This window comes from Notolabrus celidotus, chromosome 1 (genome assembly GCF_009762535.1).
Source record: "Notolabrus celidotus isolate fNotCel1 chromosome 1, fNotCel1.pri, whole genome shotgun sequence".
NCBI lineage: Eukaryota > Metazoa > Chordata > Actinopteri > Labriformes > Labridae > Notolabrus > Notolabrus celidotus.
This window is the reverse complement of record NC_048272.1, coordinates 37717815-37734219: the sequence shown is the minus strand read 5'-3', so window position 1 is coordinate 37734219 and position 16405 is coordinate 37717815. Positions and strand designations below refer to the sequence as shown.

At 40.5% G+C, this 16405-nt stretch overlaps 1 protein-coding gene across 1 annotated transcript; it reads left to right on the top strand.

The window, feature by feature from the left end:
* The first annotated feature begins 262 nt into the window (after positions 1-262).
* On the top strand, positions 263-14986 carry wnt7aa (wingless-type MMTV integration site family, member 7Aa). The gene is made up of 4 exons (XM_034690018.1): positions 263-1107; positions 1446-1672; positions 4207-4478; positions 13023-14986. The coding sequence occupies exons 1-4, from the start codon at positions 1037-1039 to the stop codon at positions 13500-13502; spliced, it is 1050 nt and encodes a 349-aa protein (XP_034545909.1). The 5' UTR covers positions 263-1036; the 3' UTR covers positions 13503-14986.
* The last annotated feature ends 1419 nt before the right edge of the window (positions 14987-16405 follow it).

Genomic DNA, 16405 nt, shown 5'->3' with positions numbered 1-16405 from the left:
ATTTGTTTTGTGGGAATGCTCTAGTATAATGCCAGAAAATAGTGAATAAAAGGGTAGGATTAAATAAGTTTGAACTTCTTCCGACTCCGTTTGGCACATGTAAAGTAAAATGTTTCAGTGCTTGCTAATATAACTGATTTATTTGAAGTTTTTTTTTGTATAACTATTTCTTCATTTTTAACTTGTATGTTTTTTTTTCTATTGTACTTTTACATGTTCGAAACAAAGACATCAAATCAAATTAAAGTCTAAAAGCATTTCCCATTTGACATATAATGAGACAAGCATACTGTAGCCTAATGTTTAACAGTGAAGTTCAAGTGAATAACCCAGAGTGGCATTACTAAGCAAAGACAGTGATGCAGTTAATTGATGTATAATTGGAGCACTCAGCTGAAATGAGATCTGATTGGTCCTCAAAACGTGCTAAATGATAGTAAATCTGTGGGAGGGGCTTAATTGCTTCCAAACGAATGGAAAGTGATGATAGGTGGGTATCTGTCACACGGTCACAGATGAGCATGGCTGATCCAGAGTCCGGCTCCAAGTCTTCAGAGCTGCAGGCTGCAGCAGCAGTGTGTCAGACAGGAGAACGGATGAGCTGAGCGTGTACCTGCAGGCTGAGAGTGTGTGAGCGGCTCAGAGGCAGATCCTCTGCAGAAACACGCCCTGATAGAAAAGGTAGACACACACACACACACTCTCTCTCTCTCTCTCTCTCTCTCTCTCTCTCTCTCTCTCTCTCTCTCTCTCTCTCTCTCTCTCTCTCACACACAAACACACACACACACACACACTGCGCCTGATCACTGAGGAGCCGAGCTGCTTACCTGAAAACAACAGCCCCAATGCTCCAGCACAGACTAACACCAGCGGACAGCCACCAAATGAAAAACCAGGACGAGTCCGTTTCCACAGACTTTGGTTTGTCTCGTGGAGTTTTATTCCACACCTGGACGGCCCGCGGGACTCGGTAGGGAGATAAGCTGGTTGTTGGAACAGCAGAGAGCATTGATCCACCGGCGGGCTGAGCACCATGAGTAGGAAGACGCGGCGCTGGATTTTCCATTTTTTCCTCTGCCTGGGAATTGTGTACTTGAAAATCGGGTGAGTTTGGGGCTGCTGGCCAACATGTTTACTTCCATACAGGCAGTGAGAAGTGTGTTCAATCAAATTCTAATAAAAAATAGACTAAATTAAATAAAAACTAAGATTTTAAAAAAGTTTCCATCAGTGAGAGATTTCAGAGGAAACTCTTTTTTTACTACCTGTTACTTTTAATGGATTATTTAAGGGTACTATTTTAAAAAGGAGGTGAAGCAATCAGACTACAATGAGTTATTATGCAAGTGTGTTGAATAAATGTGTCTGAGTGTGTTTGCATTAGGACACCTGCAGACCCTCCTCAGGAGCAAGCCGCATTGTAACATGTCCCCTCTCCGCAGGGGTCTGTCGTCGGTGGTCGCGCTGGGAGCGAGCATCATCTGTAATAAAATCCCCGGCCTGGCCCCCCGACAGAGGACTATCTGTCAGAGCAGACCCGACGCCATCATAGTGATCGGAGAGGGGGTTCAGATGGGGATCAATGAGTGCCAGTTCCAGTTCAGACACGGGCGCTGGAACTGCTCGGCCCTGGGGGAGAGGACCGTGTTCGGGAAAGAGCTCAGAGTGGGTATGTTGCACTTTGATTGAATATTAACAAGTAATGGATGTATTGATTATTTGTGTGAAATGTTTTTATACCAATACTAATACGTTTGGACTAAATTCCCATTGAAAGCTGACTAACAGGCATTTTGCATTAAGTTTGAGTGCATTTATCTTCATCACAGTTTAGTTGTAGCAGAAAGCTCACAAATACTCTTCAGGTTTTGCTCCTTCATCGAGTTCTTCTTTCATGGTGCCGTAAAAGACGCTGTTGAGACATGTCAGCATGCCTTCATCTTCATAGTTACAGAGCTCACTAGATTGTTTTTCCCCAATAAAATAGTTATTACTAAGAAATAGTATGGTTCATATTTACATGCCTGCATAATAGTACACTGGTGGCTTGATAATTTTGTGTTGCTTGCACACAGATAACAAACCATAGCACATTGTCTTTGTGTATTGAGTTGTATGTTATTGTTGCAGAGTCTCATGAAGTACTGGGGAAACATTCTCTAAATGGTCAAAATGTGTCTAAAAACAGTGTAGAGATAATGTCCTCCAGACTCTGTCAGTCTGATGCTTGGACTCGGTGTGTCTGCTCTCTGTGGGAAGAAAAAAAAAGAGACAGATTTGATCTTGTGTTGTGGAATAAGTCTGGAGGCGATGCTTGCTTCAAAAACAAGACTGCGGAAACAAGTGGAGAATCCTTTTACCACACTGCTTCTCCACACTGTTGTCCTTTTCATTCACCCTGTCATCTCTCACTCAGACGCAGGGCTCGGATGTCATTTTTTTCCTCGAGTGTCATTAGGGATTATAGCTTACACCTTGGGCATCCTGAGCCTTTAATTTATGCCGATTGCTGCTCTGTACATGACAGATTTATATTATAGTGTTTTGCCTTGGATGGTTGTAGTATTAGTTGCAACAAGTATGAGTGAAGTCTGAATGACCCAGCTTGTTTTAGCAGTCTGAGTAACAGGGTTGCACATAGTAAAATGCTGCAGGATACACAGCTCACTGAGTGAATGAATGTGCCTGTTTTCTAATGTATGAGGAGAAACTGGAGCACTTCTTTTTGTTATGTCAGTTTGTTAAATGTCCTCAGATTGTAGGAGTTCAGAAGAGAGATATCTTTTATGTTCATTTCAGCTTCATGCGTTTCCTTCTGCCTCTATCAAGCAGACCTCCACCCTCCTCTCAGCTCCACCACCTCCATGTATGTTCATAAAATACTTTTCTCCCAAAAGTTTCAAGTTCAGACAAGCTCTTTCCTCTAGGTTTACCAATATACCTCCAGGTTCTGCAGATTTGGCGGGGCATGTTTTATGTAGAATGATTTTACCGCTGCTTCAGGAAAGAGTTTGACTTCTTCTGCGTAACCTCAGATTAAGACGGAGCTCATTTCATCGTTGCACAATTCAGATTTTAGCCAAACGTAGAGGAGAATCAGGCTGAGCTCCAGGAGGCAGCAGGTCAGCTCGAGTGCTGCTCAGGTCCAGCTGCATAGAGTCTCTCTGAATCCATTGTCTTGTTTCAGCAGACTGGAACACTGATAACTGTCAGAATACATAAATCTGGGATTCTTGTTGGCAGTGATGCAGCGTTGTACAGTATTTTGGCACAAGGATCAAGTATCCTCCCTACCCAGCAAGCTGGCTAGCATAAGTTTCTCAAAGTGGGTATCTGCTGCTTTCTTACCAGCTGCTCAGAGAGTTAGTCTGATATACAAACTGTATAATCTGATGTTAGGATGTCTTCTTTGCACTTTTCTTCAGACCTACACTGGAAAACAAACACGACATTAAGGAATCACTTCCACTTGTTGCAGCTAAACTGAGCGGTTAGGAGGAAAGCTACGTGTTTGAAGGAGAACTGTGACCTGTGTAAAAAGTGTGTGTGGCAGTTTGATTGTTAAAGATGATGATTTTATTGAAGCATTTTTTATGACTTATGAGCATTTTGGAGGATTTTCACATGTGCTCCAACAAGCATTTTCTCCTTTTTAATTAAAAAACAAAGTTGACCTGAAGCAGTCAGATTTATGGGGTGGAAATTCATCTCTGTAGGGAGGCTCTGCATGCCTCTCAGGATCACCTCCACAGGGTGGATCCCAGATTGACAGTTGTTGGGACAGTGGCCAAAAACGACGCTTAAACATTTAACTTTCTCCCGCTGAGTGGTCAGATATTATCTTTGCCACACAAGTCTACACCGTAAATTGACTGTGATTTTGTTTGTAACACAAGAGTCTTAATCCTGCACATTATTTAATCACAATTAATCACATGGACAATAAAACTGTCCAGCTTTCCCAAAGACCGTCTCCACCAGGAGGCCTTTCCAAACTGCTCCATTATATAAGATTGGAATTATCCTGAGGTTTGTCTGTTTTGAAAGAGCTTGATGAATGAATTGGACTTGGCTTGGCTGATGTATTTTATGATTTGGTTTGAGGCAGATATGCCAGGTATGCAAGGAGGCTTGACAGCGCCTGAAAAAGTGAATCCTGAAGTCTGCAATTGTGATTAAAGATGTCTTTCCTCTTTATCATAGGCAGTAAAGAGGCTGCGTTCACCTATGCAATCATCGCTGCCGGGGTCGCCCACGCGGTGACTGCAGCCTGTACGCAGGGGAGCCTCAGCGGCTGCGGCTGTGACAAGGAGAAGCAGGGTTTCTACAACCAGGAGGAGGGCTGGAAGTGGGGCGGCTGCTCGGCAGATGTTCACTACGGCCTGGGTTTCTCCAAGGTGTTTGTGGATGCACGGGAGATCAAGCAGAATGCCAGGACTCTGATGAATTTACACAACAATGAAGTGGGACGCAGGGTATGTATGCATTCAACAGTATGAATTCGATTTAACAGAAAACCTGCTACTCTGTGCTACATCATAAAGAGGCAGCAAAAATATAAAGACGGTTTATCTTCTGTTTGAAAGCCTGTAAGCAGAGTCTGAAGTAAGAGGCACTGTGCACTTAAGAAGCTGCAAGTCAACAGTAGCATGACTGCTGCAGGAGTGCTGCCATAGACTTATTATAGAAATACAAACTTCATATAATTATCCACAAAAAGAACGATTTAGATCAGAAACAAGTGAAAGAATATCTGATACTGTGATTCCTATACATGACTTTCTATTGGCTGTTCACTGAAAGTTATTTCAGCATGCACTGGATGAAACTCATGGATCTGAGTCTACACCTGAAAAGCACTGAGCAAAATTTTAATGCACAGAGACTTTTGTTTCTGTTTGTATCCTTCACATAGTGACCCTCACAAGATTCTTCAAAACATGTCATTGCATTACCTGCAAACATTAACACCTACTGCAAAACCATCATCAATGCAGGGCTGCCTACCAGACCGCTAAGTCCCTGTTTACTCCCGGAACTAACATGCATCCTCAGTGATTTAATCTCAAGTGGACATATTTGAGGACAAGTGTAAATGCTCTCAGGATGCACTGATGATGCATTGTGACATATTCACTTAGGGTATGTAAGAGGATCTGGAATACATGGATCTGCAGTTGTTTGACAGACTGTAAGCAAATGTACAATGGGCAAAAAGGGCAGAGGATCTGCATCAGCCGAACTACACTACCAGTCAAGAGTTTGGAAACACCTTCTCATTTAAGGGTTTGTATTTTTTTAATTATTTCCAACACTGTAGATTAATACTGAAGACATCCAAACTATGAAAGAACATATATGGAATTATTTAATGAACAAAAAAGTGTTAAACAAAGCAGAATATGTTTTATATTTTAGATTCTGTAAAGTAGCCCTCTTTTTCCTTCATGACAGCTTTGCACACTCTTGGTATTCTCTCAGTCTGCCTCATGAAGTGGTCTCCTGGAATGGTTTCTAATTAACATGAGCCTTGTCAAGAGTTCATTTGTAGAATGACTTGCCTTCTTAGTGTGTTTGAGACCATCAGTTGTGTTGTTCAGAGGTAGGGTTAGTACACAATGGATAGATCTATTTGACTACTGTTGTAATCCAGATTATGGCAAAACCAGATTATTTCATAGTTTTGATGTCTCCAGTATTAATCTACAATGTTGAAAATTATTAAAATAAATAGAAACCATTGAATGAGAAGGTGTGTCCAAACTTTTGACTGGTAGTGTATATTTGGAGAAAAGTGCTGCAAATACTTAAATTAATCAAATTTAGAAACACATGCAAAAGTCCCATACCAACATAACTATGGAAACGCACTGCAAATGATGAAATGTGCTGCAAAGAGCTGAAATAACTTCATTAACAGCAACATGCTACAAATACACAAATAATGAAAGTCCAAAACTGAAGTGCTCCAGGCTTGTAGGGGCGCGGTGTGACACTGCTTTACTGTTGAGGTCATCAAGTGTGAGACTCGATTCTAAGCCTTCAAAGCTTGATCCGGAAAGGCATCTGGACTTGGTGGAAATTCTTGAAGACATTTCATCTATCTATTCAAAGCCTTATTGGAAATTAAATTCTAAAAGCACACTGAAATGAATACCAAAACAGTTTACTGGGAGGCGGTACACTTAAAGAGAGAACAGTGTTTTCTTGAAACTAAAAGTATATAGTGCAGTCGATAGTTCCACTGGTCTGCTGCCATTTTCATACAGAGTAACTATCTTTAACAGAGTCAATTATTTAGAACAAACATTTAAAAAAATAACTAACAAAGAAATCGAGTCAAATCCTCCGTCACACCCTGAATACATCCTGAAAACATGAATCCAGTCCAGAGGAAACGGCGACAGACACTCCTCAGTAAACCGGACACAGTGACCATATGAGAGTGCATTGGCAGGAATCTGATGCTGTTTCAAAGTGGAGAGACAAAGTGAGCCTACAAACAGATCAATAGTAACTGCAGGACCATCCACAAAGTGGCCCCGCAAGAGAGCGCCTTATTGAAAAAGCCACAGTGGGCACATTAATCGCTCCATGAGACCTGAGGTAAACTCCTCTGAATCCTGCTCCGGCCCTTTAGAACAGGGCATAGTCTTTAACTTTGAAGCCTGATGTGACTGTATCTGCAGATCATTTGTTCTGAACATTGGATTATACAAATTAATTCATGAAGCAAAAGTTTACAGTCAAATAAGATGATTTACTTCTATGCTTCAATTTCAGGAGGAAAGGGATACACGTCTCATCTAGTCTTGAGTGTAAAGCACTTTGTAATTGTGATTTGAAAGGTGCTATATAAATCAAATGTATTGTTATAATTATAATTATTACTAATATAATAATAATAATAATAATTTTATTTATTTATTTATTATTATTATTGTTGATTTTATTCTAGTTATTATTGTTATTGTTAGCTGTGAAATATGAAGCTGCAGATCTTGGCCAATTAGCTTAGCTTAGCAATAAGACTTGAAGCAGATACAAGCAGCTGGTCTGGTCCCAGGCCATCAAAGTATTGGACCATGGGGAGATGTTGGGACCACTTTCGGGTGTTTTCCAATGTTTCAACAAATAAACTGAGTAATGTTATTTGGAAGAGGTAGTTCTAGTTCTTTTGAGTTGTGTGTTGTATCCACCCAGAGTCCATATTATACCACTTAAGGGTTCAACACAAAAATCTGTGTTTAATACTAAACTTGGAAACAGGCGGGCTGTAGCAGCTAGTTAAAACTTGTGTAAAGCACAGTGATTAGAGCAGCAAGGTGTGTATGTACATCTCTAGGAGGAGTACCTACAGTAAATGCAGTAGGAATAAATTAATAAATAAGGTGTAATTTAAAATCCTAACTCATTCAAATGTTATTTTGGTTTTATTGTGGAGAGCAGAACAGAAAATGCTGGAGGGATTTTATTACGTCAAAAGTACCAGTCTCATTTATTTGTGTAGTTGTGAAGAGTGAGAGTTTAAATGTGAGAATGCCATGCAGTGTGGAGGCTGAGGAGAAGGAGGATTATCCTGGATCTTGAAAGCTGTGCTGTATGTCTTACAATTGGATCAGTTGTTTCCTTGTTGGTGAACGATAAAAAATATTGAATATTTTTAATATAAGTATTGCTTGTTTTGTCCATATGCTAAAGACTAGTGGTGAGATTTAGTCCTGAAAGCTTCTGTTAATATTTGATTGAGGTTTTGTATGTGTTTTAAGATATGTTTATTTGATGTTAGTTAGTTGTAATTGAATGGAGTTTGACATCAGCCTTTTCTGACATGAGCCTGGTCGTCACCCAGCTGTTTTGAAGCCAATCATCAGCAGGAGCCATATTGGAAATGCTGAACTCAACCAAACTTAGTGTGAGGTAAAGAGGCGGGGTTTCAGCCTCCTAGCCAACAGCTATGTGTTCCCACCTGTCAGTCAAGTCAGCCATGTCCTTAAATGGGCAAAACTTGTAATCTTAATATCTCCTGAACCATTGCATTAGAAAAAAATCACCACTGTACAGTGTGTGCCGATAGAGAAACTACATCTTCAGACCCAAGTCGTTTTTTTGTACCAGGCTGTAAACATGTTTATTTCTGCTGCAAAGATCGTCTTTTTTGAATGGGTGTGTATGTGGTTTCCGGTGTTTCTGCAGCCAGCCTCTAGTGGACGCTCAATGAATTGCAGTTTTTAACACTTCCGCATGGGCTTCATATTTTGAGACAGGAGGTTGCCGCTTGAACAGCACTCTCAAGAAACTTTGCCGCCATCACGCCTTAATACCATATTGACCAAAATATTAGACACTTTTTTTCCCTTAAATATATCAGAAAAATTCTGGATCTTCTTATATTTAGACTTTTAGTCATTAAATGTTAAATGATACGTGATCTACATTACAACTGTAGATCACGTATCTGTAAAGCAAGTGTACCCCCCTTATATTGTGTCTATTTTTAAAGGGTTGTTAATGCTGCAGAGGCTTTAATCAGACGTCAAACAGACAATAAATATGGTGTCACAGAGGGTAATGTCGGAGAATGGCAAGCATGAGAAGATTGTCTGAATGATTTTTTTTCGACAGGTGGATGGTATGCCTATGAGCAGACCATCCATCCAACAGACTGCAGGTTATTGGATGTTTTATGGTACTCATATATGGATAGGCTACCTTAAGTGCTTTATTTACATACATGATTAAGGATGCAAATTTTAAGAAAACTCTGTAATCGATCTTTGGAAATGTTAAAGATCAATTATCAATTATTCATGAACAAACCTACGTTTTTTCCTTTGACGAAAACAATACCAAATGCCTTTTTCCCCCCAAAACATATATTTTTTAGTTCAGGGAGTGGAGATGGCTCATAAAAATAATCTCTGTGGAATTATAATCACACAGAGCGAGGGTCAAACTATTAAATGTGAAAGTGTTGCAACAAGAGAAGCAAACAGAGAAATATTTCAGACTCAGAATGTCTGGGAGCACAATCAGGTCAAAATCAGCCCGGTAGCAGAAACATGCCCAGGAAATCTGTCTGTATTGGCTTTCCACAGGCCGTGACCAAAGACATTATGTCTCACAGAAAGTTCTCAACCTCCTTGTCCATGTTGTGTATTGCTCCCTTAAAACAGAGCTACACTTTTAGCAAGATGGTTCACATTGAAACATGTTTTAAATAGAAAAAACAACTACAAAATGCATAATTGAGAACGTGCTTAACAATCAATCACTCGAGACTCCATTAATTGTTGATATCCCTGCAGGTTTATTTATTCACAACTCTGTATTATATAAGATATTAAACTTACGAGTTTTGCCCAAATAAGGGCATGGTTGACTTGATTGACAGGCGGGCACCCTGTAGCTATTCGCAAAAAGGCTAAAGGCCCGCCTCTTCACCTCACACTTCCTCCACAGAAGTTAGGTTGAGAGTTAGGTTGAGTTGAAGCGGCAACCTCTGGTTGCATACTACATTTGTAGGTCATATGTAGCAGGCGGTTTGGAAAAAACAGCCATTGTTCACTGTATCAAAGGCCAATCAGTGAAACGCGTGTGAGAGAGATTTAGTCCAGATTCATTTCCTCGATGTCTGATCGTTTCCTAACAGCATGGTTAAATAAATGGATGACACACGGTGGATATACTCCCTGTCAGACAGAGGATTTGTTAACATAAGGTGCATTTCTGAACTCTAAGTCATACTGAGTCCAGCTGGCTCTTTTGCTAAATGATAGTCAGCTAGTTTATTCACTCTATCTTTTAACAATTTAGAAACGTTTTCACTCACCTCCAGATTAATTACCTTCAGTTAACTTGTTAAATTAATTTGCCATGTCTTTCAGCAGCTGCCCATAAGATGTTTTTAACTACTGACATTGGCAGAACTCTTTCACAGTTTAACTGGCAGGTCTATTTAGGAAGTAAAGACATCATCGGTGTGTGCTGGACATCATTTATATTTCTTATAAAGTGAACATGAGACAGCTTTCAGATACGGTATCATCACTGCCTGTAGAACTCAAACTGTGTTTATGCACTGTAGACTAAATAAGATATACTTTCCCCAGCCCCTTGTAGAAACACTGAGCTCTGTCTTTGGGCAGAGGCAGGAGGAACAAGAACATCAACTCCCAAACATCATGCTGTAAAAAAGGCAGGAGGAACTTTACCCCAGAACTACATGCGTTTCGACCGGTGGATCCAGGTTCTAAATTCAGTTCAGGGGTAGATAATCTCCCCCCTAAAAAGCCCCTGCTAGGGGGGTAGTACTTTTCAAAGGTCCCGGGACTTTCAGGGAGAAGGGCCTGCAATGCTGAACGTGTCTGATTGGTAGATTAACCACAGTGTTTTTATTCTGCCCTCCGTCCACAATAACATCACACACATCTGTGATTCACTTGATTTCTCTTTCTTTCATTAGTTTTTATTTGTTCTATCTGTTTTGTATGTGTGTGTACTTTTCAAAAGAAGAAGCTGTGATTCACTTGATTTAGCAGCTTCTAACAGTAGTCTTTTCTCAGCCAATCGTGAATGCATCTCTCCCGGTGTTATGGTTTTAAAAGTGACCCTGTAAACTGGAGACCTTCAGCTGAACATGTCAGTGTTTGTGGAGTTTACACAGTTGTTGAAACACAGAGAGAGTTCCTGGGAATGCAAACTAGTTTAGTTTTTATTAAGATTTCGAAATATCCTCATCATATATTTAATAATCGTCTAAAGACGTTTATGAGGGATGCATCTGACTGAAAGTCTCCATTTGACAGGGTCGCTGTTTAAACCAAAACACCAGCCGATCTCTGCCACAGCCTTTTGAGTTAAAAACGATTTTAAAGCAGTGTTGAAACGTCTTTGCTACTCGCGCTTATCTCCTCTCACATGTTGATGCAGTGAATCGGTTGAAACGCAGACAACAATGGGGGCACAAGAACCTATTAGTTCTGGGTAAAGTAGTTCTGGGGGCTAAAAGACCCCAAAAGTCGTGGTCCAAATGCACCTTATCAGTGTATAGAAGGGCAATTGTAGTGTGAAAAAGCTGTTCTATTGTTTCTCTGTGTGGGAATCCCTTAATGAGCACTACTTTCTATTATTGGAGTAAACATGAAGGTGTGTATTTAGAGACACCCTCACCCCCCTGTACTCAGCTTTCAGGGGGAAAGCTTCATAATTGAGGTCTGGCATCAGTCAAAAAGTGATACACTTTGTGGATCTCATAATATACACTTACTCAAGTGATACCTCTGTAATTATTGTAGTAAGGCTTTCATGTTTGATCGAAGATGATGTCAGTGTGTCTTTTGAGCACCAACCTTTAGATTTCTTGAGAAGAATAAACAATAGTGTAAAAGGTGCCACGGGAGGCTTACAGGGGTTCTGTTAGACAAACAATAGCAGCTCGGTTGGCATTTCACTTGACTGAACTCTGTGAATTAAATGTTTGTCAGGTCTCGGGGGCATGACCACACTAAGCTGGATGCATCCAAGGCTTTTGACAATTACCCCACGAGACTCCAGAAAGTCTGAGGCCACATCACAGTGGAATAATTAAAAAGCAGGGTGAGGCTTCTGTAATGCCAGCGAGGGTTCCCACTCAGTGAGGAGGAAGGAGGTTAAGCTGATGTCATTCAGCCGGAGGCACACAGAGAATACCCCGGCTGCTTTGCCAAACACACCGAAAGGTTCCACTCTAACCCTGAAAAGGCTTTTCACCACTGCCAGTCTGCTCGCTGTAAATGCCTTAATGTGGTGACAGCCCAAACTGTCTCCTCAGTCTGCAAGCTTGTAAATTAACCCAGCTTGTCTGAATAGATTACATTAAACATATTTTTGGGTGGTCAAAGTGCTGTTTCTTAAATGAGTGATGTCTGCAGTAAAGCGGATGTGGAGATCCATCACAAACACTCACAATCCTGGATGTTTGCAGACTTGTTCAAACTTCAAGGCTCTAAAATCCAGCTTGTTATCGACATAGGACACAAAGAAATGTTTCTGAGCTTTCTGATTAAAAGCCTTCAAACTATTTTACTCAAAATTAAATCAAAATTCTACTTTTGCACAAAGAAACAACAACTTTAAGGGTCACGTGTTCCTAAAATGTGGGCAGAATACACATGCGTATCGTTTACTCCATGAAGTTGCACAACTTCCTTACTATTGTATAAAATGCTTCTTCAACGAGTGTGTGTCTTGTAAAAGAAAGGCACATACATAGCTACCAGCCATAGGGTGACGTCCCGTCCCGGAGCAGCTCTGAGATCTCAGGAATGCTTACATTCATTTGGAATGCTTGAAAACTTTTGTCTCAACCTGTTGAACTATTCATGTAATATGTTAGTATTTCTGTGAACTCGTGTTTCCTACCTGCTCATTATAGAGAGACAGGATCAAACAAACTAAAAGTAGTGTGTGGTGTTTGAAGCTCTTAAATTGTGTTATTTTGAAGAGGAAAGCATCTTAGATCCACACATATTAATCACTATAATGAAAGTGTGTCAGGAAGTTTTTACGCAAGAAGTAAATATGAATTTATTTCAGGTCGTAGTACACCTACGCTCTGAAATAAATTCATATTTACTTCTTGTTTATAACAAGAACAGAATTGTCAACCTGATCAGTGTTGTTCTGAGACACTCTGTAGTCAGAATGAGCAGTCTGATGTTTCAGTCTTAGATAAAAACATAATACCATGCACTTTTAAAGTTTAATACAGAGCCTCAGGGGTTTTGATCAAGCCATTCAGTAAAATACGAAGTTTTAAATCCATCCCTCCATGCCTCAGATCCAAATCTCTCAGGGCTTTAAGGTCTTGATTGCAGTTGAGCAGAGTGAAAGTTTTAGTAGAGGTGACGTATTCAGAGCATAGTACACCAAAGCTCTGAAATAAATTCATATTTAATTATTGCATTTTTAAAACTCTACACGTTTTAGCTTCAAACTTTGAATACTTTGCTTAATCTGCGCTTTCTTCCACGTTTCAGGTCCTGGAGAAGGGTATGCGTCTGGAGTGCAAGTGTCATGGTGTTTCAGGATCCTGCACCACCAAGACATGCTGGACTACGCTCCCCAAGTTCCGTCAGCTGGGCTACATGCTCAAGGACAAGTACAACAAGGCCGTGCATGTGGAGCCAGTACGAGGCCGCCGGAACAATCGCCCCACCTTCCTAAAGATTAAAAAACCCCATTCCTATCGCAAGCCCATGGACTCAGAGCTGGTCTACATCGAGAGGTCGCCCAACTACTGCGAGGCAGACCTTCTGACCGGTAGCATGGGAACACAGGGCCGCCTGTGCAACAAGACTGCTCTGCAGCCCAACAGCTGTGACCTGATGTGTTGCGGTCGAGGGTATAACACACACCAGTACTCCCGCGTGTGGCAGTGCAACTGCAAGTTCCTGTGGTGCTGCTACGTCAAATGCAACACCTGCAGTGAGAGGACAGAGGTGTACACCTGTAAATAGACATATTTATTGGACATGTTGTAGACGCACTTCCAAACCGGACTGTGTGTGTTGTGTGTGTACTCGAGGAAGAGAGTTTGGCTGATACACACATGTGGAGTAAATGCCTCGCTGCTTTGGCATAACAGAGGAACTACATCAACCAGTGCTTCCAACATGTGTTAATTATAGTGATGCCAATGGACATCTGCAGTGACACTGGATTTAACCCTTGGGCTCATACTTTTTTATTCCATGTCAAATAACTGTTTAACGCCCCAGGCTTGACTCCTCTGCAGGCCGGCTGCTCTGTTGGCACCACTCGCCTCGGACAGTAGTGACTTTGTTTTACTTTGACTAATAATTTATTTGATGGGAAAACTACTGATGATTTCAAAAACTCACTGATGAGTTCATGTGGTGAAGTTTTTAAGTTGGTTTAGATGCCATTAGTGTAAAATATTGTACGCGCACTTAAAAGGAAAAGTTTCTTTCTCACACACTGGAGCTGAAAACTGAAGTGGTCGTAAATGAACACAACTGAATGACACTGCAGCTTATACGAATCAAGCCTAGCAAACAAACGTTAGACTACTGATCCTTGGCTTGGTATGGTAGTATTGTTCCTCACGTGTTCTGCCCCCCTCCCCCCGCTGGTTTGCTGCTAGTCGTCTGGAAAGTGATGCCGTTTGTCAGTGAGCAGCCATATTGACTCTTTAAGCTAAGTCGACACCACTAGGAGTAGCATGAGCTTCCAGACATTGCCTTTTAAATATAGGTTGATAGAATATATTTTGCAAAAGATTATTTTTATATAATATTTTTTTATTTATTTTCTATCTATATGTAAGATAGTCCCCTTATCATTTCTGACTGTACAGTTACTGAGGTTCCCCACAGCCCCACTGAAACACTGTTTGAAGATGTGTGTTGTTTCTCAGCAGCAGAACACTAAACTGTTACACTGAAATGAGCAGTATTGTGATTTTAAACCCATATCAGTAACTGTGAGCTCAACTTACTGAGGCTACACAGTCAAAGGTCTGAAGTAGCCTCCAAGCTAGCAACAGTCGCGCAAATGCTAGCTTACTTGAGCCAGTGTGTTTAAATGTTCTTATATGGTTTACTTTCTGTAGCCTTACATAAACAAGTACTCACTACAGCAATTGCCAATACAATTTGAACAATGGCTAGTTCTAACTGAGTTTAATAATGGTTATTTGTTAGCAAATACATGCTATGGCTAGCATTTACTTTTAACATTGCAAACAATGAATCGCCATCATAAGCGCTGGTTTCTTTAATATTTTTGATGTCCAGCCTCAACCCTTTTGTCACTTGTTTCTGCTTACTGTCAGTGCACTTACAGAAACACATGTTGATGATTTCTAGAAGATCAAACAAACACGTTTTTTACATACACTACCAGTCAAAAGTTTGGACACACCTTCTCATTCAATGGTTTTTATTTATTTTAATTATTTTCAACATTGTAGATTAATACTGAAGACATCAAAACTATGAAATAATCTGGTTTTGCCATAATCTGGATTACAACAGTAGTCAAATAGGGTTATCCATTGTGTACTAACCCTACCTCTGAACAACACAACTGATGGTCTCAAACACATTAAGAAGGCAAATCATTCTACAAATGAACTCTTGACAAGGCTCATGTTAATTAGAAACCATTCCAGGAGACCACTTCATGAAGCAGACTGAGAGAATACCAAGAGTGTGCAAAGCTGTCATGAAGGAAAAAGGGGGCTACTTTACAGAATCTAAAATATAAAACATATTCTGTTTTTTTTAACACATTTTTTTTCATTCAATAATTCCATATAAATGTTCTTTCATAGTTTTGATGTCTTCAGTATTAATCTACAGTGTTTCAAATCAGTAAAATAAATACAAACCCTTGAATAATAAGGTGTTTCCAAACTTTTGACTGGTAGTGTAGATGATAAAATATCTCATCAAATAAAAGGCAAATTTAAGATTTGACCCAAGATTAAATCCCAGCGTTTGATACATGAGAGATGTAATATGTAGTTCTTCAGGCGTGTTTCTGCTGCTACTCCACGAGTCTTAACATTTGATGCTCAGTCACAATACAAAAGTATAAAACACATCACAGTGACCTAAACTGAACTTTTCATTATGTATTCTGATTGGTTATGGATAGTGTTTCATTGTAACAAGCCTTCACCACAGGGAGCGTTTCATGTGTATGTCTGTAGGAACCCTGCTGCTTCCTTCATAACTCTCTTCTTTGGTCGTTGTAAAGAAAGTTTCCATCCCAGTGCCTGAACTGACAATATCATATCACTAAAATGCTGCAGTGCTCTTAAATCAGAGGTCGTTGTTGACCGGTTTATGTACAACCACGTTGCCTTCTCGTTTGTGTTTGGTTAATAAATGTCACTGAATTAATAGAGGGGTACTTTTATTTGATTCACATGTTTCAGTCTTATGGTACGGGCAGATCTGAGTGAAGGAGGTTTGATTGAGGGTTGAGGTGCAGAGGGTGACACTGTGAGGCACACAGTGAGCTGTGGGAGTGTGGAGCTGCCGGCTGATGGATTACTCTGACATCTGCTTCATTCACTCCTCAACAACGTTGCCACAACAACCACACTGTGCCCCCCAAAAATGCTCCTCGTCTCATGGAGAGGCCAGACTGCCCATTAACAAAATGGTAACCATGCAAAACCCAGATAAAATTTGGATGCTATTTATTTTGTGGAAATGGCAAATGGGACCAAAGCGGTGAGGGGGCTTTACAATTGTAAGGGGATGATGTCAAGAAGGATTTCAATCTGACCAATTGAAAAGGTCTTAACTCCCAGAATAATCAGGACAAAACATTCCTCTGCTAAACTTTGCCTCAATAGAGTGACGCTCTCAAAAGGCAGCTGGCCAAA

What these genes read in the sequence shown, in the direction of transcription:
- wnt7aa (XM_034690018.1), top strand. Translation starts at nt 1,037, where the DNA reads ATGAGTAGGAAGACGCGGCGCTGGATTTTCCATTTTTTCCTCTGCCTG. An exon ending in ATTGTGTACTTGAAAATCGG is followed by an intron (nt 1,108 to 1,445) that starts GTGAGTTTGGGG and finishes CCCTCTCCGCAG; the next exon opens with GGGTCTGTCGTCGGTGGTCG. An exon ending in CGGGAAAGAGCTCAGAGTGG is followed by an intron (nt 1,673 to 4,206) that starts GTATGTTGCACT and finishes TCTTTATCATAG; the next exon opens with GCAGTAAAGAGGCTGCGTTC.